The sequence below is a fragment of the Diplotaxodon limnothrissa genome, linkage group LG16 (assembly GCF_057381915.1).
Source record: "Diplotaxodon limnothrissa isolate DT_005_m linkage group LG16, D_limnothrissa_male_GT1.1, whole genome shotgun sequence".
NCBI lineage: Eukaryota > Metazoa > Chordata > Actinopteri > Cichliformes > Cichlidae > Diplotaxodon > Diplotaxodon limnothrissa.
In genome coordinates, this window is record NC_140611.1 from 25,408,930 (window position 1) to 25,434,018 (window position 25,089).

The 25,089-nt window shown below is 39.0% G+C and overlaps 1 protein-coding gene across 1 annotated transcript; it reads right to left on the minus strand.

Moving 5' to 3' along the window:
- Window positions 1-3,357: 3,357 nt before the first annotated feature.
- kcnj3a (potassium inwardly rectifying channel subfamily J member 3a) lies at window positions 3,358-24,962 on the minus strand. The gene is made up of 3 exons (XM_085374989.1): window positions 24,285-24,962; window positions 23,099-23,315; window positions 3,358-3,953 (listed from the first exon to the last, which is right to left on the minus strand). Exons 1-3 carry the CDS (start codon window positions 24,960-24,962, stop codon window positions 3,358-3,360), a joined length of 1,491 nt encoding a protein of 496 aa, XP_085231115.1.
- Between the last annotated feature and the right edge of the window lie 127 nt (window positions 24,963-25,089).

A 25,089-nucleotide genomic window follows, 5' to 3' on the forward strand; every position in this document is an offset into this window, starting at 1 on the left:
CCACAAGTCCTTTAAGGTACCTCTCAAAAAAGACTTATTTCCCATAGCATATTTAACGGTAGCGAAGGCTGTACTGTGAAATTCTAACGGCAGCAATGATTACACAGAGTATGACCAAAACAATGAAAGATGCTGAAGAAAAGACTTCTCACAGTGTCACTGGCTCTGTCGATGTGGAATCCTTTATCTGACTCAATTTTTGGCCCGATTTAGAAATACATTGCATCACTTTGCAGCCCCGAATGTGTCCTCGGCAAACAAAAGTCAAATGTACAAAAATACCACAATGCTTGATCTCCTGTTAGTATTGTATCTGATTTTTAAAGGGCTGAAAAATGTGCCACTCACTGTAAAAAGGTCCTCTCAGTTCTCAGTTAACTCCTATGGCGATTGTCATTATCAATCCTGCACAGAAATCTGAAGTGATCATTTAAGTATGTAATTTTTAACAGCGTTCTCTGAATCTGCTGATTAAAAACACACAATACATGTCCCTCTGAGACATTTACAAAGAAAACAACTGGTTAATGAAATTGCTGTAGAATTTACCTGGAATACAGAGGCATCCTTGCTTTTCAGGAAAGATTTGCATGCATTTTGATATCGCAACCCTAAGCATGATACTACATTTTACACCAGTATTTGAACGTTTTTACACTTCACGTTAAATTACAAATGGAAATATAGAGAGCTTATACAAGAAGTTATGTGTCAAAAATGTTTCTTGTCATGCTGTGGCAAGTGGACCTTTTTTCATCTTGGAGTGGAAAAAGAATGGGGGTCATATCAATAGTCTCATCTTACACTCGGAAAGTAACGTATTTTCCCAAATGTCAAAGCATTCCAAAATTTAAAAAGAAAAGGTTGCATAGCCAAACTGAACACTCCCCAGACACTTTATTAGGTACACTTTTCCATGCTCAGAAATGCTTTAATTCTTTTTGGCATGGATTTAGCATTCCTCATAGATTTTGTTCTATAATGGCAGGGTAGCATCACACAGTTACAGCACATCCATTGATGTGAATCTCCTGCTCCCCCATATCTCAAAAGACCTCTATTGGATTACAGTGAATTGACTTAAACTTTGTGACATGGCATGTTATCCAGCTGAGAGCAGCCATCAGAAGATGGGTAGACTATGATCATAAAAGGATGGACAGGTTAGCAATGCTAAAGTTGTCTGTTTAAAATGATGCACAGTCAGTGCTAAGAAGCTTAAAGTGTGCAAGAACATATTCCCACATCATCACATCTGAACCAATGCTGAAACGAAGGATAGATCCATGCGTTTATGTTGTTTACATCAAATTATGTCCCTACCATCTGAGTGTTGCTACTGAATCTTAAAGAAGTCCAGTCGCTTTTCTTTCCTTAGATTACCATGACCTGGATGACTGAGAACCTTCGCAGACAATCATCACATCAGTTTTCTATTGTCCAATTTTGTTGTGAATTATAACCTCAGTTTTCTGTTCTTAGCTGACAGGAGTGAGACTCGGTGTGGTCTTCTGCTGCTGTAGCCCATCTGCTTCAAGGTTCGTTGGACTGTGCATTCAGAAAATGCTCTTCTGCATACTTTGGTTTTAGTGAGTGGTTATTTGAGTTGCTGTTGCTTTCCTTTGAGCTTTAACCAGTCTGGCCATTCTCCTTTGACCTCTCGCATCAACATGGTATTTTCACCTGGAAAACTGCCACTCAGTATTTTCTCTTTTATGGGACCATAACCCTAGAGATAGCTGAGTGGGAAAATCCAAGTACAAACATCATGCCACATTCAAAGTCTTGTCAAAGTTTAGTCAAAGTTCGAAGTCACTGCATTCTGATGCAAAGTTAAAATTTCAGCACGTTGTTTTGATCATTTCGAAGAACATTTGGGTGCATTTTGCTGCCATGCGATTGGAAGTGGCCAGTGAGTGTACACAGCTTTGGGTAATTCACATGGCAGTAGATGCAGCCACACAGGTCAGCTATTAACAGTAACGAAACAATGGTGTTGGTCTTCCATCGTTTTGACCGCCCTTAACACGGTGACATTTTTTCACCAACTCAGTAAAGTATGCATTATATCAAGTCAAAGGAGCAAGATGCTCAACAGTTACTTTAGATCTTTATTCCTGAAGAGATTGGGTATCATACAATGTCTTTGATGCATTTAGAGAAAACCAGATTTCATGGCATGGATTCAGTCAACAGAATGAATATGGGGCTGTGGTAGACCCTGTGGCTATATAAAGATTATAGTCATTATAATATTATTGCTTTCATCACAGAGGAGGAATATTATGGGCCCCTAAAACAAAGGTTATGATTTTCTTATAGGCCCGGTAAATCTAAATAGTAACACCTAAGTTGAAATTCTAAAGGAGTGTCTTGTATGACCACACAGGCCTACTATAGATTGTATTCTGTTATATAATGAAAAATGTGATTGCACAGTACTAGACTACTGCCCTAAGCAGTAAATTTAAAACAGAATGCCCATAAATAGGTTTTAATATCACAGGGTATAATATAATGATTGTTTTGTGCTTATCAGGAACAAATATTCAATCTTTCAACTTAAGTGTTACTTTAATAAGTGAAACTCATTGTGCCCAGTTCCGATAGGTCATATGAGGCTGATAATGCACTCCTACGTAAATGTAAAATGCATCATTTAGCAACATATTTTGTATTTGATCATCTAATAAATTCATAAAATCGCACATGGTAAAATAGTCTATATATGAAATGCCAAAAATACGGCTGTGAACAAACATGAAAATGGAAACAAGGTAATATAGTTAAGGCTAAACATCTTTGTCTATTACCTTTGTATAGCTAAGTCAATAAGAGAAGCATGCAGTTAACATAACATTGCCACGATTTTACATTAAACAACAAAAGCAATCAACTCAAAACAAATGTATGTGCCTGTCGTCACCACAAATTAGAACCATGTAATGTAGGTTTTCCATGTTGTAAATCATATGGCTTTGTGCAATTGTTCCACCGTCTGCAAATTCATTAATGAAATTCTTTTTGTAAAATAATATATCAATAAATGTCATGCCAGAAATTATTTAGATTCTGTTCTACATGCGCTGTTTCTTACATGCCAGATTGTGCTAATTGTACATCATCCTTAAAAAAACAACCCAAAAAAAATCAGAGGTCTTTCATCAGAGCATGTACACTTACATCCAGAGACAAATGTGCTCAATTCCATCCCCACACTTTATATAAGGTTTTTGTGCACATATTCTACATTTCGTTTAATATAAGAATATTGTCCATTAATAAATTAGGAATAGTACAAGGACTTCAGTTAGGGAAATAAAAGTGGATGGCATAATTTAAAATATGTTGCCTGCTTTATGTAAAGCGATCTGAATTCATCTTTCTAAGTTTAGGCGGCAGGTGTCCGTCCATCCTGCCCGCCCCTCCTCCAGCCAGTCGCTGCAACTTTGGAGGTAGGTCCGCCACTGACTTACTGATGGGCTCTGTGCTGATCTTGGAGGCCTTCCCACCCTGCTTGTCGTCAGAAACGCCAGGAACAGAGCTGATTCGCTGCAACTTCATGGGCAGGTCGCCAAAGCTGTAAGTCATCTCTGAGGTGGTGGAGCTCATTCTTAGTAGCTTCTTAGGCAGGCCGTCCCGCCCTGTGATCTTCTGGAGCTTGGTAGGCAGCTTGGTGGTGCTGTCATTGTCCTCCAGGGTCTCCAAGCAGTCCAGAGAGCTGTTCTTCTCCCCGCTGTTGCAAAGGGATGGAGCCATGAGGGGCGAGGAGAGAAGCAGGGCCTCCTCCTGTTCCTTCACGCTGTAAGGAGGGGTGGGCACCTCGAATGTAGCATGAAACTGAGAGTAGTCCACTTTAAAGAAACCTTCTTCCAAAGATATGACCGGGAAAAAGCGATGTCCCCACAGAACCTCGTCCTCGGTGTACGATGTCCTCGCTTGGCAGGTCATTCCTGTGACGAAAAGACAGAAGACCCTTTAAGTTTCACAAATTATGTGTCACTGACTTATAACAGTACAGTTAACCCCAAAAATTTAAATATGAAATATTTCAAGACTCCACTATTATACAGCAGAGCCCTGATTTAATTATGTGCTTGGCACTCTTCCATAAGAGCCAATATGTTATTCACCAGAGCTATTTTTAGATGACAAAGCAAACAATATTGCAAACAAAACTGCCTCAATGATTAAGCATTTACTGTATTACAGAGCCAGCTGCCTAAATAAAAAGCTTAATTGATTTTCCCTTCCTAAATGTGATGTTTATGAGCAATTTCCAGGCTAACATGAACATTAATTAAAAGTATAGTTGAGTAATTGGCTGCACGTGTTTTATAAGAATGAAAAAATAATAATTACAAAAGTCCAATTTTAATTAAAAATTATGATTAGTAAGGAACTTCCACTGCACCTGTCATGTATTCAAAGAGTACAGTGCATATTAATATTACATTTACTCTTTGGTTTAGCATCGTCTTCACTTATGGCAGTCCAGTACAAAAATACAGGAAAAAAAGACCTCAAATCCACTCTTATTCTCTAATTCTATCTGTCCACGCCTTAGCAACTACAACAGATAGAAGTAATATTTCTTTTTAAGACATTAAAGGGGAATCAGATGTTATGCAAAACACACATACACACACACACACACACATACAGACAAAAAAATGTTCATTATCCTTTTTCATGACATTGTTAAGCCAAAACCAGCGTGACAATTTGGGTAAAAGTGCTCAATTCTGTCCTTTGGAGATTACAAATTAAACCACAATAGCCTTATTAGCATGTGTCTGCCTTGTGTGTGTACTTGTAACCATGCCTTGCAAATTTGGCACATGATAGCAGACTATTATACATTTGGAATAAATGTTCCCTCACTGGGGAATTAAAATCCTGCTTTAAAACTCCCCTCGCATCCTCAGAAACAAATTAATGCAATTAGAAAAATCCCAAGGTTTGAATTAAACAGCATTAAACATTTGTTTTCATCCAAAGTTATTGGATGCTTGTAAGTGATTACTCATCGTCATTATTCAGCAGTAGCTATCAAAGCCATGTGTGCATTATGTCACACTCCCCTGCTTACAGGAAAGCCTTTTCTATCCCAGCATAGTTAACATTCCGCTGAATAAACAATTTTAATTTCTAGCTGAAAGTGAGTGCAGAAAAACTATAATTAGGTTTACATCTTGAACAAAATACTAAATTGGTTATATCACACAGCTGAATGGCTGGGACATTCATGTTAAAACTTGTTGAAATCCATCAGGAAATCAGCAACTGCGGTTCATAATTATCACACATTTTAATTACCAAACTAATATTGTTCTAGCAGCGACATTTGGGTCCAAACTAAGAGAAGCGCTTATTCACAGTGAGACACTGCTGCTGATTGCGAGGATGTCATCATCGAAACTAGCAGCATCTGCGATTCCGCCTGATTCCCAAGGTCATAAAATAATTCACTGAAAACAGCTCTGTACACAATCACAGATGTGAACATCAAGTGCGTTTAGGGTATTCAGTGTATTACTTCTGCACTATTGCCTCAAAGTCCCCGAGCCTTTTGGGCATATACAAATGTGCTGCAGTGAATAAAGTGGGCAAAGCTAATGAGAACTGTAGGGCCAGAGCAATAGAGTTAAGCCTGAATGGAAATCTTATTGCATAGTGAACCTGTTAAATTTCCGCCAGCCAAAACACAGTCGCCATCAACAGGCGTGCAAACACCGATTGTGAGAAAATTCTGGTGGAAAATGCTTTCAGATTATAGCTTTTGACAGCTACTTAATCACCACCACAAATGAGCTGCACCTTCTTAATCAAACATGTCGCTCAGTGCTAATTGGACATTGATACTATATCTAAAAGACTACAACACTCTTTAGTTATTATTTTTTAAATCAAAGGAGTGAAAGGGGTTGCTACAGTAAAAACAAAATCCAAATAGCTTCATCTTACATCTATTAATAACACTATCGGCCCTGCAGATAGTGTAGGAGTTACTGTAAGACCTCTGTCTCTGGAAACCCATGAACCCTGCAGGCCTGGGGCCGAATCCCTGCTCAACCTGTTCCCCTTCCTCTCAACCCACTCAGCCCACTACGGCAGAAACCTCTCTGATGTCAATGATCTAATCCGCTGTATCATCCTTCAAGAACTAACAATAGCACCAGGCTTAATCAAGATCATTAATATAGATTTCAATTCCATACATTATTCAAGAACAGATACTTGAGCCATTGCATAATTGTAGACACTGTTGCATCAGATATGTACAATTGTGTTGCTAAAGACCTGCTGTTCTGCAACGCCCACATTCATATGGCCACACCATAACAGACACAGCAGTGATAATGAACTGTGCACCTCGACTTTCAGTAAGGCCAAGACACTGCAAATTTGTATGGAAATTTAAACATTATGCTGTGTATATCGAAGTTTCGTATCAGTTAGAGAGGCAGCCCTAGATCGAGTAACAGAGTGCAGTTACACAGCCTAAAATAGCAGCAGCAAGAAACCATAAAACCTCATTTAGATATTTTTTTTACAGTTACTATGTATCATTGCTAAAAATAGAAATCTACTCAAATGAGAATGCCCATATTGGATTGTACAATGTATTACTGGTAAAGCCTTATGTAACTCTTAAACACACGCCTGCCCAGAACTCAGCGTTTCTATGGAAACAAAACTGTAGAAATGTGTGCATGTGACAGCCATAAAGCTTTTTCTCTGCTTAGTTTGGTCAAAAGTAACAGTGACACAACACAAAAGTCTCTCAACAGCTGAAAAAAAAATGCACAACCCAACTGCTCAGAATGGATTTTCCACTGAGGACGGGCTCAGATCCTCAATATGGCTCCCGAGCCAGACCAAAATAGTTTTATTGTCACTGAAATGTGACCTTTTACAACACAAAACCACACAGCTCAAAAGTGTCTGCCTTTTGGTGAAGTGGGGAAAACATATATTCTGGTGACATCTCATCAGCGAAGCCCAAAACTCATAATACAAATGTCATTTTTAATAAAGCACAGAGCAATTTTCTCATCCCCTTTCATCCATCACTCGGGTGGAATATTGCACTGTTTCCCTCGGATGATCTTTGCGGCACGCACGTTCTGTATCACACGAACGGGTCATAAATGCACGCGAAGCAGGGGTAAAAAAAAAAAAAAGAAGAAGAACACAACAAGCAAACGCACAAAAATAAACATATCTGTTGTGCTCTGTGCTGCTGGGAACAACAGCAGGACGTCACAGCAGAGAGGGGGAGAAAAAACACCTCTGATATGTGGTGTACAGTGTTGTCACTGAAACTTAGGTTTATTGATGTTACCAACACCTCTATGTCAAAAAAGTGAAAGCTAAAATAATTTTGTAGTCACAGTTTTTATACTGTATGCTTGATATAGTATAGGCTTCCCAGTTATACTGAGTTGGTACCACTGGAACTACGCTACATGGATTTTTAACCACTTCTGGGAAATTCAAATTCTTTTTATTCACCCCATCACTTCAAAAAGAACAAGTTGCAGTTAACATCCATGGCTGTCCTGATTAAAATGTTATCTTTTCTTATTAAAATATGTACATTGTGAGAGAAATTTATAGGTGGATATGAAATATTAAAGCCACTATTTCAGCATCTGTGAAAATGTAAAAATAAATTGTCACAATCTCCCCTTCTGTTTCTGAGTTATAGCATTTAATAATGGTGAGAAAAGATCATCGCGCCACAATGAAGTTGATAAAATTCACTTATTCACTTCACTATTTCATCCGATCAAACATTTATGTGTAATTATTTCAGTTTCGCATTTACAGCCCAAAAGTTGTTTTGTGAAATGTCGTTAGCATCGAGGCATAAAAACGATGTGCTGTAACAATAATTTAACCTACCTCTATGAGTCATGACAGAAAAAACTGAAAATCAACATAATGTTTGAAATTTTTAATCCAAAAATCACTAAAACAGCGCTTTCCAGCTTTTCCAGTATTTAGATTTTTCTTTCTTTTTATGATTTTTATGATAAAAAAAAGTAATTTGAATATGTAGAATTTTTTAACTGTCCTTTGAGGAGACACAATGACTGACAGATTTATTAATTACACTAATAATCATAATAATAAATCAACCTGTGGTCAGTTTCATTCATTCTTCAGTTCATGTAAACAGAAAACCGTCAGGTTTCACCAACTCTGTTAAAGAAAAGAGAAGCCAGAAGAAACTAAGTGGGGGAAAAAACATCACTGGAATCAGTAAAGAGGCAATTCCTCATTCAGCCCATTAGGAGAGAAATTTGTAACTGTGTGGATCCATTACACTTCTAATTTCAGTAAATCGTTATCTGTTCCCTTCTGTGACTCTGTATAAGGCAATACCAGTATATTTCAAATCCTCTGTGGAGTGGCTCTTCTCTATAAAGTGCTCCGCAATAAGAGATTCTGAACACCCCTCTTACAGATTCTCTGGAAGACAAATCAGGGTCTTTTGGCTGTTTTATCAACAATACACAAGTTTCACAGAGGAAGACCTCTCTGTTATCGACTTACAACATCTTAAAAAAATGTATCTCTCCTTTTGTCTGATTTTTTTGGTGTGTGTGTGTGTGTGTGTGTGTCGATAATGCTGTTGCAAATTACTGAACCACCTCAAAGGCACTTATGCTGGCAGGCAACATATGGGGGAAGAGGGTAGACTCGGATCAAATTATTATCTGCTTTCAGTCCCTCAATTAACCTAAGCGAGTGGTACAAGAAGTGCAAAGTCCTTTAGTAAAAGTAGCCGTTCGACTAAAGACAAATACAACAGTAGAAGCAGAAGTCCCACATTGAACACCGAGCATCAAAACGCAGACAAAGTTAACGTCTGACTGCTGAACATAGTAAACAGAGCTAAAGATGACTTAGATTTTCCATCTCCACAGCTGTGATCTGATGTCATTGTTGGTAACATAATGAGTCCATCTGTTACATGCTTTAATTCTTACTTTATTATGTATCGCTGAAACAGGGGTAAAAACTGCATCTCTCTTCAGTTTTGATTGACAGTCTTTCAGATAAGAATCATTTCCCGTTTTACCTCAACATGCCAGTATATTGGTTGTTGAAAAAAAAGTGAAAGTCACAGATATTACTTAGTGCTGACTTTTATTGCACAGCTTTTTAAGAAAGATTATACATTCCCAAATCATTGCAACATTTAAACCAGTATTATTACCTGTGAACTTTTTAAAAAACATTTTAAGGATCTCTCTATTCATAAAAGTATCCCTACATTGCACAGTCTGTGTGATATATGGTATTTTGGGGCCTAAATTGAAAGTATGAAACCCCATCAGAACCGCCCCCCCTTCAGAACAGGACTCACATGATATGTAATATTCATGTAACAGCATGAATAACATTTGAATAATCCTCTGCTGAACTCAGGAATGTTGCACAGATATAAAAATGCAGCTCATTAAAAGTAGATTTCAGAGAGGAGAGAACATGGAAAACAGAACGAGCATGCAGATCTTCTTTTGTCATCTCAGCAACAACCATGTTTGAAAATCAACTCACAGGTATTTTGCTAAACCCTGAGGAAATTAGTAGAGAGCAGTGAGATGTAGAGGCTGCCTGTGCCCTATCTGCACCATATTTAAAATATTTCACCGACTGACTCCACAATGGAATGAAAAAAAGAAGAACAGGAAATCGCGTCAAGAATAAGCTTTGAGATTTAGGCGCCCAGAAAGCCACCTCAGTTTGAGACTCTAAATAAATGCACTTTTGTGATAAGACAGAGCTAGCTTCTTCTCTGGGCTAACAAAGTGAAGCGGATTGACAGCAAAGATAAAATGGGTTCTTTGGTGACTGGAACAGAAAAGCACTGTAAACTCAGAGGCAGCCTGCCAGTGTTTCTTGATAGTAGCTGAAAAAAAACAAGACAAGTGGTATTCACAGACACGACGGTCTAAAAGAAGCTTATCCAGGCTGGAAAAGCTGCAGGATCATATCCGATTGGTACTCGGCTCCGTAAAAATCACCGCTGCAAATCTGCACTTGACACACTGAGGACAGAGTAGAGTCAAGGGGCAGACGTGAGAGCAGAGGCCTATTAATTTCAGCTCTGTCAAATTATCTAGGCAGAGTCTCGATCTAGATTTTCAAATAAATAAATCAGAGCTATTGTATGATTAAACAACCCACAGCCACCCGGCAAACGACACTCAAAATTGACGGCTATGTGAAAATGAAGGTTTATTCAAATGACTTCTCATCTGAGTGCTAGTCAGAAGAAGAAAAAAAAAGGGAAGGTGGGTGTCAAAGAGTTCTTCGCAACCTCATATTTAGTGACAAAATCACAAATAACCTCCTTATTCCTCGCTCACTCTCTGTCTGGCTCTCCCTTTCGCTCAGTCACTCAAATGGTTCTATACACAAACACCAGCGCAGTGCTGTCAGCAAAGTCCCCTGACAGTCTATCACGGCTGTGGAAACAGCTCAAGTGTTATGTATGAGAAAAACGCTAGCAAAAACAAGCATGAGAATCTGGACATTGCACACACACGGTCACACAACATTATTCAAGATTCAGCCTTTTATCTGTGCGCCGCTCCTGTCAAACATTTGCTGCAGCCGAGGCTATCCGCATCACGTCTTTGTCTGCAACGCGCGATTGCGAGGTATAACAATTAATTCATAATAACTGCTCTGTTCTTCAATTAAATCAGGGAGGAGCATTCCCCTGTCTGTATTAGGTCATGAAAAACTGAAGAATATCAGAGGATGATGACGATGGATGCCATATCTGCTTGCTGAAGAAAGAGAAGTGCAGCTCACAGGTCTGAATAACATGTTTTTAGTTTGTCACAGCTATTTTTTTTGTAAAATTTGACTCTAGTATTAAATTTTTCCTGCAACACAATAAAATTTCTTATTTGATAGTGATAGTGCTATTGTGGCCACAAGTCCTGATCAGCTGTTTCTATGGTGACCACAATCAACTGGTAAACTGTAGAGAAATCCAGAAGCATTCAGTGACCTGTTTTTCACAGTTGGACTTTTCAAGGATGCAAATAAGTCCCCTCCCTTCATTAAATACTGTTTTAGTGCGTAATCCCTTTGTGAAGATGGCTTCAAGTTGCTTGCAGCTCTCAGATTCTATTCCAGCCCCACAGCGCGGGGCTCAGCAATGAGAACAAGAAGGAAGCTGATGGAGGGAAAAGGCAGGGGAAGTGCACTGCTATGGGGGAGGGGAGAGACTGGATGCTGTGGCAATTGCTTGAGTGTGGAGGCTGTTGGAAAGGGAAGGAAGGAAAAGGAATAGGAGCGGGGCTGCCAAGCATCTCCACGCAAGGTGGGGTGTCGGGCAGGCTACAGGAACATATGGCTGAGGGCCATTAACACAGCCAGAAGAGCGCATATTACCAAATGAAGGCAAAGCTGATACCGTCGTAAAGGGACGCAGTTGAGCAAAATGCCAATCAATGGATTTCCTTTAGGCCAAAAAACCTTTATTGTTCATACAGGAGAAATCACACTGAGTAGGTGTCCACACCAGCTGAGAATATGAAAGATTTGCTTCTCATTATAAAGTATATTGAGTTCAGAAACGATCAGAAAGCCAATTTCTTTCCTTAAAACAGACTGAATGAGTGAAAGAAGCTATAATCTCATATTGATCGCCACTATTAAATCTTCTTAAGTCATGAAAAGGAGTTACAGCTAAGAGGGGGGCAGACAAAAGAGGGATTTTCAAGCCTTAAGAGATCTCGCTTGGATGGTATTAAAAGGAGTAAAGAATCTCTATTGTTTTTTTCAAGTTTGTCATTTGAGCTTGAGAGCGCATTATTCCAGTAAACTAAACCATGTCTGAGCGGCAAAAATAGAAAGAGACATCCCAGAGGAGGGCCTTGCAAGAAGACAAGCCTTCAGAACAACATGTTCATGGGGCTCTGTGTTTAGGCCTCGGGATTGATTCACCTGCACTTCAGGGACGGTCACAGCTCCGCAAATCAATGCTGCGAGTGCATCACAACCTTCTTTGGGGTGATAACCTCTTAAACAAGCATAACAACGTAACACTTGCCCTGAGTGTCTGTCCTCTATTATGGCTGGAGTCATGTCAATGTTGAGGTCTCCAGTTTGTGTTATTAATAAAAATAAAAAAAAGAAGTGTCCTCACAACAAAGTGGCACACGCATCTTCTGAGAGACAACATCTACTCAAACCAAGTCAGTTATTTCTCGCACTCGGAGTAGAGGCAAATATTGAGGTACTGCTATTTTATCGCGCAGGTTCATTCCAGGTCTGCCACCACACCTCTTCTACCAGTGATTTATTGCCATCCAACAGAGACTTGACAAATCCCTAAAGACACAATTACCGTGCTCACCCCTTGGGATGGCAGCATCTGAAAGGGATAATGAATCCGGTATGTCATAGCTAGTTCGTTGCAATGTCCATTATGAGGGGTTCAGCCCCAGAGCAATTATTGTATGTGCAATAGCCATAAGATGTTAATCTTACACGTCTTCCTAGAATATCCTTGTTTACCTAAAATTTGCAATGCTAATGTCGCAATATGACATGAAGGAAACGCATTTGTGCAGAGCAGCAGTTGCTACAGGTGTTGGACAAAATACGTTGAACACATTTTAAATATAACATAAGCAAATCAGCTTTGAAATAAATCTGTCTGATGCCTATAAAGCTTAGGCTACGAGACGCTCTGACTTGTTTCTATGATGAATATGAAGCTTCAGTTTTTCTTGTTGTTGTAATGGAGTGAAATATATTGCAAATAAAACCCAATTACCCAATCCAGTGCAACTACAGCATAATCTAGACTCAGACTTTAGCTGAACCAACACCTCTCTGACATTCTCATAAAATGAAACGGTTTGCTTCATAAAGTTAGTTCTTACTGTGGGACTAGTGTGACGCATTGCATTAAATTTATATAGAACTTTGTGATTCTGTGTCATTTCTTTTTTCTTTCTGGATGTGTCACAGCTACAGATCTTTGAAGTTATTCATTTCAAGTGAGAAATACATGCAAAACCTGATTCTTTACTCAGGTACAATAAAGCAGTTTACAGTAAAGTGGCTTTTGAAATACAGTACATAAATGAAAACACAACTGAATTCATTAAATATTAATGCAAAGTGAAGCTATACTGTAGGTAAAGTTTATATAGGAAAGTCTCATTGAAAATATTTAAAGTTAAAGCTGAAAGGCATCCAACACGTGGTTTATCTCCTCAGCTGCACAGGTGGATCTCTGCGGGGACAGACACCTCTCTCAGGAGCTCTCACCCCGAGCACGTTAGATTTAATTGGAAAGCCTTGCTCTCACCTGAGCTGCGACTCTCAACTTCTCCACCGAACCCACTTTAACCCTTTGACCCGCAGGCCCGAGACAGGGAGCATGACACTGAGATGAGAGGACATGCTCTCGCTTCAATGACTCAAAATGAATTATGGTCAGCTCCTCTGATCTTTCACAGCTGGCTCATAAACGGGGTTTGCGTCTGTAACTGACGTCAGGTGACCCCAGACCTCCGGGGCAATGGCCTCTTGCTCATATGAATGAAACTGTGAGGCCTCTGGCGTAAAAGAAAGGTCTCAGTGTTCATTTCAATTACTGCTGCTGCTGATGATAAAGCACAGATCAAGCCATGACATTGGCTGCTCTGTTAATCAGTGGCAATGAATGTTCCCAATTAATTATGCTGGCTGGCTTTACCACTAGACAGAGTCTACATCAAAGTGATTATTACTCTTAATTTCATTTTCCAAGTATGTGTATTTGTTGCACAACAACTTAATTGATTATATTATATAACTTAATAGTTTTTCCTCCACACAAATCAGTATTCATTGTTGTTTATTTACATAAAATGAGTGCCAAGCCTTTTTAATTCCTTTTTTATTACTGATTCCACAATCTGATGATAAATCTCGAGCATCTGTTTATGTAGACGAATCCAAATGCTAATATTTTCTGCATCGTGTTTTAAAACTTTAACGCATGCCCAAACACAAACTTCATTTATAACAGACACACTGCTGTTCCAACAAACTGAAGGTAGAAGATTCATCATTCAGGGCTGATCTCTCCAGTCAGTATTTATACAGTATTTATGCATACAAAAGCACATGAATAAACATTAGTAGCTGCTCCAGTCTATAAGCAACCACCCCTGCCACCTACACTCATTTAACAAAAAATGAGCAGATAGCTGGGTTATTCTATTTTTTATTCCATAACAGTAATTCATGACAAATCTTTGTAGCAGTATGAAAAAGAGGGGGCCGAAAGAAACCTTTGCAAACAATCCAAATCAATGCACAACTTAATCGATGAAAAGAGAGTGCTTTTGATGTTTTACCCATAATTTCCTTCATTATCGGCCTCAGAACCAAATCAAGAGATGAAGCGTGATTCAGTGTTTCATGTACGACACAGAGGAAAATCTTTTCGAAACACTGAGATCATTAGTTAGTGCAGTAAGCTGAATGCGTTTGTGCCCGCGGTACAAAAGTGATGCGTCACCAGAAGAATGAAGCAAAATCTGAGTGAAAACTGAGAAGAAGAAAAAAAGTAATCCAACCAACTAAATGACATCTAAGAGCACCGAGTTCATCATGAAGTATAAATCCTGAAGAACCTTGGCAACTGTGCTTAAAAACATTTCTAAATATGACTTATATGCAGCACTCTATGAATTTCGCAACAAGTATAATGATCACACTCCACAAATTTGCATGAAAGTCACATCTCTCTGAAAAGATAAAGAGTTTATGCTGATGATACACTTTATGCTCATGAATCACTGCTTTTCATAGCCGATGAGTGAATTTAGAAACACTTTTCGGAGGTTTGCGAAGATTTCAACACTGTTTTGCCGCCATGTTAGACTGAAAACATAATACAAAATTTCAGGGACAGACTAATGTGCTGACTTTCACTTCTGTAATGAAAATGAGGCCCCACGAAATAAATCATTAGCTTGTTTATCGTTATTTATTACGTCTCTAATCTGAAAAGTGCATGGTCTTAAATTACATAGATGCACATTAGCTCCGTGGGAAAGAAAAAAACACAGCATTCGCACAGGAGCGCTGTGGAAATCATGAAATACATTTATTCGCAACACACTAATGAGTTTCATGGCTACAGCAACCTAAACGTCTGTTACTGGCAGCTACAGTTTATTTTGAGCTCTCAAGATTCACCTCCACTAACGAACAGATTGCCTCTGGCTCGGTATTTAAGCCTTCGTAGTGCTGAGCAGCATTACTGGTGTTAATGGGACACTTATCTAAACTTTTTTTTTTTTTTTTATCTAAACTTCTGATGTATTTTAAGACTGCATGTAGTAGTTGTGATTCATCTGGCAAGTCAAACTCAGGTCACCATCCGCGCTGCAGCAGAACAGTGAAAATGACCTGCAGCGCTATTAATATGTCATTATATCACAATTTGTTTCTATTTTTCTGACATTCAAGATCAACTTTTTTATATATATTTAGAACAATACTTGTCATTTGCTGTGCTGCACAACAGCAGACGTGCGGCATGTCATACCAGGAAAAAAGTGTGACTGCATTGTATTTAGGTGGGCTGGGTTTGGGGCCCTGCTATTGTGTATGCTGGCTGCCTGGTATGAGATAAACTGTTGCCCATGAAGAGTATGATTTCAGTCAATATGGGTGATGCAAGGTATTATATGGTAAAAGATAACGGGAGTCATACTGGAAATCATGTCAAAAAGAAAAATAACAGGGTTAGCTATCAGATTTTTTTAAAAGCAGCTCTGTACATTCATATTCTGTCTGGTGCCTGTATTATATTCTGATGCCTATACTTGTTTAGCACAAATAGTAAATGAGCTGGTTCTTTTATAGCACGTTTCCACTTGCTCTACTTTCCTATCTAGCATTCACACACACTTCAATGAAAGCACTGGAGAGCAACTTCAGTTCAGTATCTTGCCCAAGGATACTTCAGCATGCAGACTGGAGCAGTCTGGGATTGAACACCAACCTTCTGAGTTGTAGTTGACCTGCTCTACCTCCTGAGCTACAGTCATCCCAGTCCCAGCCTGTAGAAACTACATTTATGTAAAACTAACGTGAATTATTTTCTTGAAAAATATGTTCTTTCTGACCTGTGATTATATGTGACACTCGTTTTAAAACACATAAACAGATTTTTCAAGAAAGGGCTGGTTCAGTTCTGCACCTCATCTTGGAGGTAATTTAAGTGGATGGTTGAGTGGAAGGATTCAAAGTGAAGGGCTTTGACACTAGAGTTTGCATCCTGCATATCTTGTTGTTCAAGCCACTTTAAAATTATTCTGTATGAAAGCAAAACCACGATCTTTCCTCACATTCAATTAATCCCAATGAGTGGTTGCACGTTCATCAAACTATACAGCCCGTACTGCAGACCAGGAGCATGCCTTGCAAGTTAACAATTTGCAGATGTTAAAATGCATTTATAGAAAACAATCAGAGTATCTTTGTTTATTTATTTTTAACTAATTTCATATTTGAGGTAAGTTCATAAGTAGAATATTTTCTGTCATTTCATTTCCTCCTTATGCAATTCCTTTTAATTGAGTTTTATGCATATATTGCCGCTTCACAATAACAGTCATGTCAAGGTGTTTAATATCATAAGGTAAGTCCCTGCCCAACTAGAGCTAAACTCTAAGGGATGAGCCTGTATGATCAAGCACTTGGCAACTGTGGGAAGGAAGAACTCCATTTTAACATAAAAAAAAACCCTCTAATAGAACCAGGCTCAGGGATGGGCAGCCATCTACTTCAAGAAACAAAAATGAGAGCACAGAGATACAGAGTCAAACATTAATGCCGGCAGAGAGAAGACAACATTAAACGCAAAAGTCCAAAGGTGGTGTAGAAACACATGAGTGAAAAATGGTGACAGAAGAAGGAAGGTTCAGGGCATCATGGGAAGTCCCCGACAGAGCCTATTGCAGTGTAATTAAGCCATGATTTAGGGTGACCTGATCCAGCCCTAACTATAAAAGGGAAAGTTTTAAGTCTAATCTTAAAAGTAGAGAGGCTGTCCATTTCCCAAATTCATACTGAGCCAGTTCTTCACAGAAAATGAGAGGAACTTTGTAGCTGAAGGCCTTACCTCCTATTCTACTTTGAGAATGTCTGAAAACCACAAGCCTGAAATCTGAGAGCAAAGTGCTCTATGGTGGGGTGTTATTGAGAATGATTTCAAATTCAGTTAGATAGGTCATACAAAAGGCCTGAGTCAGGCATAGGTAGATGATAAATGACAAAGAAAACATTTTTTATGTGTTTGTTTGTTTTTGATTGGATATATAAGAGTAAAACATTCAAATGAATTATAACTCCTTTTAGGTCTTTGTAAGCTAACATGAAAGATTGCTGCCACTCCTCCTCCTGGGCTTATGCTTCAAGACACTTAACAGTTAGTATAATGTGAGGGGTTTGATTCATTTAAACTAATGTATTATTCCTGCCATTGCCAGGTTTCTGTAAAGCAACATAAATCACAACTGAACAATTATAAAATCATTTACTCATAAGCATTTAGAAGAGAGAAATCTAATGATTATAAAACCATATTTCATTGTTTTGCTCTTTGGTGCTGTTTCAAAAGTCATTTTTAATGTCATTTTTTGTGTTGATCTATTGTAGCTGATCTGGGAGCAGTCACAGTCTCTGTGAGGATGAGGTTTTGGAGGGATAACAATAGAAGGGAAGCTGCAGAGAGGAGCGTAAGATTGCAAGTCTGCTTTACAGTCCAAATTCTGGAATGTCGGGTTTTGGGGAAGTTTTACGTATTCAGCCATTCTTCTAGAAATGGGAGCAGCACCATCCAAAGTGGGATGGATCTCTCCTAATAAGACCAGGTTTTCCCCAGAGAGTTTGTCAGGTGTCTATAAAGCTCACATCATTTTCTGGACATGATCTAGACAGCCAGAGGTTGAAGGACAGCATGCAGCTGTACACGTACACAATTATAAATATATATTTTAACTCAAAAGTACAGTTTTTAAATGTAATGTTGCTGAAACAACAAAATATTAAAAAAAAAAAATCTATCTGATCGAGAAATCACTCATCTTTGGAAAAAAGAGTTTATTACAGACAAATGGCTCTTTCCAAAATAAAAGCTATACTATACGCTTCTTCTGGGCTATATTCTCAGCAGCATATTAAACATATCAGGTCCCCATAAGGAGAATCATGTGCTAATGGCTGTCTAAATGACTCGGGTAAAGTTTGTAGCATGCATGCTTGTTGTTTTTGTCTGCTTCCACTTGTCTTTGCACTAGGATGATGTCGGTGTAAATGTGCAGTCATATGTATTGTGTTCCCACTAGTGCTGTCAGCGTTAATCTTGTTAAAATGACATTAACGCCATAACGCCGCAAATCTCCGTTTAACGAGTAACCGCGGATCGCCCCGTGCATTGGGCTGGACGGCGTCAACACGTTAACAAGCTAACTGCGCTAACGCACTGGCGTGGCACGTCCAACATACTGTTTTACTTTCTAATGTCCATGACACGCTTACCATCAGGGTCATACTTCACATGAAAACCAAAATAGTTCCAAACGCCAGATCTGAATGAGGGTGTGAGAGGTTCAATTTCGGCTAGCGTTGAGGCAGCAGGCTTAGCTTCAGCTTGCGCTGCGCTCAGTGGATCTGCGCAGATCTGTGCAGATCAGTGCAGCCTAGGCGGAGTAGTCGAAGGCAGATCCACTGAGCTCTCAACACAGACAGCATCGTCAGAAGGAAAGTTGATAAAATAAATTTAAAATTTTGTATTGTTCGATACATATGCGTACCGAACCGAAAGCACTGTATCAAACGGTTCAATACCGATACGAGTATTGTTGCACCCCTAATATATATATATATATATATATATATATATATATATATATATATATATATATATATTTTTTTTTTTTTTTTTTTTTTTTTTTTTTTTTTATTATTATTATTTTTCTCAGCAGGTGTGTCACCAAGTGGGGAAAATCAATTGTGGTTATATGGGCTATTCTTGCTGCCCTGTTTTCATCATCGCTTCTGTTTTCACACACTGTCATCCAAATTGTGGACTTACTACTTTTTTCCAATGATTTATCTGCCCACATTGTCCAAATCAATCCACCCCTGTTCTTTTAATTCTTTGCGATCTGTCAATCTCCCTTTCGAGCTGTCCTGACACCCCTCGTCCCTGTCGCCAACTCTTTGAGGTTGTCCAGAGCACCTCATCCAAAGTCTCGTCACTCATCTGCTTACTCTGCCTTCATCTGAGACTCACTGAAAAGGACTTTAATTTTGCATATTCAAATTTTTTGGGGAAAAATCTTTTTTTGTTGATTCCATTATAAATAGTATACTGCTAACTAATTCTAGTAGTAAATAAAGAGAAAAAATAACGTGACCACTAATATCTTCGGTTATGAAAAAATACAAAAAAACGACAATCTAAAACTTTATGTATATTTATATGTATTATCAGATAAATAAATTGAGACTGTAGGCAGGATGGCTTTGTTGCAGTCTTGCTGTATTAACAGTTTCTATGAGACAAACTCTGAATAATCACAAATGGACAGCGAGTGTAAACGGCCACTAGACCACTTGCCAGGATTGATCTGGGACTCATTAGACCCTACGTCCTCTGAAGGGTGTTCTCTGCTTTCTCTGTATTATTGCAGGGTCTTTATCTTTAAATATAACACACCTTGAGGAAACTGTTGTTGTGATTTGGTGCTATATAAATAAAATTGAATTGAAATGAATTGTGCAAATACTATTGTGTTCTGAGACAGCCTCAAAAAAGGCAAAACAAAACAATACACGGGATGTATTAGTGCAGGATATGGTAGTCCTTTTTCTCACTACCCTAAATAGCTGGAATAACCCGTACATCTTGAGCCATTTAGGGTTTTTTTTTGCTCAACCTTGCTAAATAAATTTTTTGCTTCACTGGCGACAGACAATAAATTTGACCTTCTAGCGGAAGTGATGTAGAAAAAATCAGAGCACGATTGGTCAGCGAGACACCTTGGAGACACATAACGACACATGACACAGGTCTATGGTGACTGAGCCACGCTTTTCACACCTAATTACTCTTCAGTCTGACTGTTCGAAATGCATCTTCACATCCAGTTTAAACAGAGTCCAGCATGCACAGAAAACGCTTAAGCATATAATAATCACTTTTTCCTGCAGACCCTACCTTATTGAAAGTGAGCAAATATTTCTGCCCTACAGTCTTAGTCTATCACAGACTGTGCATTTAATGTCAAATGTATAATCACATATGTACAAAATGTTATCATTACTCTAAAAGGACAAAATGCATTTGTATTTATTAAGCATTGGAGTTATACCAGAGTCGCAAACATCAGATATTAGCTGGTTTATAGTCATTACTTGTTATCCACTCCTGCTGCAATAAATTCCTCCTCTTTGATCCAAGCACCTGTCAGGCCTGCAGTGCTCGAATAATGCTGAAATAACTAAGCCGGGTATTATTTTACAGAGATCCAGTAAGTAATAGGTGGATGAAGCACACACAGACACAGAGCCTGACGCGTACTGCTCTGTAGCCCATCACACTGCTAAAATTTCTTGCTGGGAAGTAAATTGGTGTGTGTTGCTTCTATTGATTGTTTGACATTATTCCTGTTAGCGCCATTAACTCATCTAAAACTTGTTACTACAAGCCTATGCTGTTTTTTTCTAAAGCTAGTCTGCTCTTCTGGCAGCATGCACAGTACATTAACTGCAATTTATCCTCTGGAGCACAACTGGTATTACTGCGGAAAAGAAAAAAGATAGGATGCCACGAGACAACCTACACGTCTCATCTGGAAGCTGTATCACATTGAGGCAGTGATTAAAAACACCTTAGGCTCTTGTTTAAAAGAGAAGAGGGTAGGCTTGTGCCTTTTTGCACAATGTAGGGGTTTTCTGAGGTTACAGCAAAATAGAACAATTCTGAGTTCCTTCACGCTCTTCTTTTCTTCTTTTGTGCGGAAAAAGAACTGACAAAATATTTTCGTGTGATCTAGAGGAACGAAAGGTTAGTGTGTCAAAAAGGGTACAGTGTTGTGTCTGTTATTATCTAATGGGAAGCCCAACAGCCCAGTGATGGCGAGGCTTTAATCTGGAGAGTATTTTAACTCATGTTCCAGACAGTGTTTTTCCACGCATAACAAGAGAGAGAGAGAAAAGAAAATAGTGGGGAGTTGGGCAGCTTCTTCACTAGTAAACACCAAGCCTCATAAATATTTCATCTTATTCTTTCTCTGCTGTATCACCTGTTCTGGAAAGCACTTTATGGAAGAGTAACGCCTCTGTGTGCTTTTCACATTTCAGAGGAGAGTCTCCTTGATGCCAGGTGGTGTCAACAACTGGAAATTAGATTCATGTTTAAAAAACATGTTTACCCAATTTATTACCAAAATGATTATATGATTCCTATACCATAAGAATATAAAAAATATCTAAGTTTAGGTGCAGTGCTGCAATCCTGAATACTTAAGGAGAGGTTGCCATGGAAACAGAGTTACACTGGCCAGAAATGAAAGCGTCTGAGGATTTAGACTTTCACTGTACATCAATTTTTAACTATAGATTGTTTCTACATCACCCTTCTCACCAACTTCACGTAACCGCAAGTGCTCCTCCATACAGACACTTCTGTGGAATACAAACGTGAGCACAACAATCCCCCCCAAAAAACACACGGATGATGCGATGACACATGCTTCAGCGACAGCGTAACGCTATAAATATCTGCAAATATAACAATGATGATTTTTATCGCATTGCTACACTGCAGATTTGCCGCACTTGCTTAAAACAGCGAGTTTTAGTTGTCTAGCCAAATGTGCGACAGTCACAAAAGATGTACAATCACAGCAAGATGAAAGATTAAGATTTAGATCATTTTACACCAGATGTTTAGTGATTATTTATTTAATTTATAATGAGACATCCTCAATTTGTCTTTCACAGAATTAAGTCTGTACAGATGCTGCGTACTGGAATATATTAAAACGTAATACAAACTGCAATATATTAACACAACTCAATAATGTGCAGCGCACTTTCATCTATGCAACATGCCAGTGAAATGACGAATCATAAATACTGCATGCCCTGAGCTGGAGGGTCACAGTGAGCTCAATCTTTGATACAACTGCAATAAATTGCTATCATGATTATCTATCAGGAATTGAATGTCTATGCTAATTACTGTCTGCAGTGTTGGCCTGCAAGCTTCCCTGTCACATCTCCATATGCTGTTTTCTCTGAACCAGCCTATTACAACTGCTCCTGTGTTCACTCTGTAACACTGAGGGAGCTCGCCCCACTCTTACTATAGCAACTGTGTCAAATAAATCGTCGAATTTAAAATGACCACGGTGGAGAATTTTACTCGGGGCATTGCTCATCTTGTGGAAATGGAATTCCCCTAATTCTAAAGGGACCTTAGAAAGCAAATTATCATGCCCTCTGAGAACAGCAGCCAAGAGGTAAGAGCTGTTCAGGCACAAAGACGGAGGAATGGAATTTACTGCAGATGACAAAAAGAAAAGGTGTAAAACCAAAACGGTGACCTGCTAGAGCTTCAAGTGTTCTGCACTTAAGTGTGGTTTAAAATTCTGCCTAACTTCTCAAAGCACACAAGGTGTTAAAATTCATTTAAAGCCTGCAGACAAAATTAATCATCAGTGATTTATAAATGCCAACCACTTTCATTATTAGCAGCTCTGTGTGTTTGCCAGAGAAATAAAAATCAATGAATTGCAATCAAGAGGTCAATACCAAGTCCATTTGGATGTCAACCATTAACACCTATGAAGAAGCTCAATATTATCCATTTCTGTTACAGAAACACATCAAAGTACTTTAGCACCATTAAAAAGACAATCCAACATGCTCCTATACTGAAGATGTAGACTGCAGCTATGACTTGAAGTAAAACAGGCTACAAGCTGTCATTTTCACCACAGCAAGCCAACAAAAATGCATGTTTGCTCTTACTCACCTGTGGTCTCCACTATTCCTTCTAATATAACCACAATTTCAAACTGCTCTGTTTGCATGGACCTCTGGGAGAGGTCGTAGAAGGGGCTTTTGGTGTCAATCACATGGCAGATCGTGAGTGGTGAGACGAGAAAGAGCTGATCTGCTCCGGTGCTGAAACCCACGTCCAACTCCAGCTGATCCAGCGGAAGAAACTCGCCTTCGGGGGTCTGGCGAGACTAAAGAAGCATACAGAAAGTGACAGAGAACTCTTCAGTAGAGAGAAGGAAGGGGTAAGACAGCTATCCACAGCTTATCAAGAGCCTTTGTGTAAGCTTTTCACATTTTATATGCAATCAGATCCAACCAGTCTATCAGGAAAATTACTACAATTTTCTTAAATTAAGGCAAAAGAAGGACACATGCTCTGAGAATATCCATTTTAGCATAGATTGGAGGTGTCACTGACTCTTTACATGTGTAATTAAATAAACTGGATTTAGTTTGATCCACTTGATCAAAGTGGATTCACCTGCATTAAACTCACCTGCCGTGGCTTATTTGCCCCTATGGAAAAACGAACAAACAAAGCAAAGCAAAAAAGCAACTGTCATCATTTACTAACATGGATGTTGTTGCAGTGTGGCGTATACGTCTTTAATGTGATAGAAGCTGCAGGGTTTTTTTGCAATGTTTCTGCTGTATTGTCAGCATACTCTTGTCTGTTGTTATGGTAGTGGATGTACATTTACATTATGGAAAGTGTTTATGAAGCAAAGCAGTAAAAGGCATGGGAAGTGACAAATAAGAATATTCTTGTGTAGAGAAATGAACTCATGGACACACAATGTTATTACTAAGGTGCAGGCCGCTTGGAAAAAGTTGCCAAATTATTTTTTACTGTTATTGTTCTTTTTGTAATTGTATTATAATTCCTGGAAACCATATGCCTTTTGTGTTTTGATTTAGGGTAGGTAATGATCTTCCTGGAGTTATGTCACAAATGTGGTGTAACGTGCATCCACTGCAGTCTATGAAATTTGGAAATACAAATGAGGATTTGTCCAACAGATGCCTCGCGGCTCTATGAACAGTTAGGAGTAGGCTTAAATGTCAGTGTGTAGGCCTTTCTGTATCAGTTTTCTAAACAACTCATGAGGTGAACTATGAGAAACACTGGGGACAAACCCAAAAGCATCATCACTCACTTTTAGCAATTTGCAGCGGATCTGTGCAGAGACCATATGGCTGTTACGCAGGTTCCCGACCCTGAACATGAGAGTTAGTTTTCCATCTCGCATAGAAATCGCCGCATGTTCACTGAACATCAAAGTCTCGGCCCTTTTCTTGGGCTGAGACATCTTGATAAACATGCAGCCGATCAAAAATGCATCGACGATCGATCCGAGGATCGACTGGAAAAGGAAGAGAATGATCCCCTCGGGGCATTTGTCTGTAATGTATCTGTAACCATATCCTATCGTGGCCTCGGTCTCTATGAAGAAGAGAAAGGCTGAGGGAAAGTTATAGACATTGGCCACACATGGAGTGTACTTATCATTGTGGGCTTTGTTGAGGTCTCCTCTGATGTACGCGATGAGCCACCACATAGAGGCCATGAAGAGCCAAGCGACTGTGTAGGTGAGGATGAAAATAAATAGATTCCAGCGCCATTTCAAATCTACTAGTGTTGTGAATAAGTCTGAGAGATATCTGCTGGTTTCACCACCCAGGTTCCCATGCTGGACGTTACATCGCCCGTTCTTGTCCACGAACCGCTGCCTCTTCTTCTTTTTCTCTGGGGGAGGCTGATTGAATCCAGACCCGCTAGATGAGGTGGTCACTACCTGATAATCGTCCCCAAATTTCTTTCGAAGTGCAGACATACTACGATGACAGCAGCGAAAGAAATAACAAATGATTCAATGTTTTTTTTTTCTTTTTTTAAAGTCTGGCTTTTAGTTGCTGCAGTCGTTAGTGCCCGTGCGCAATGTCTCCTTTTTGGGAAATAAG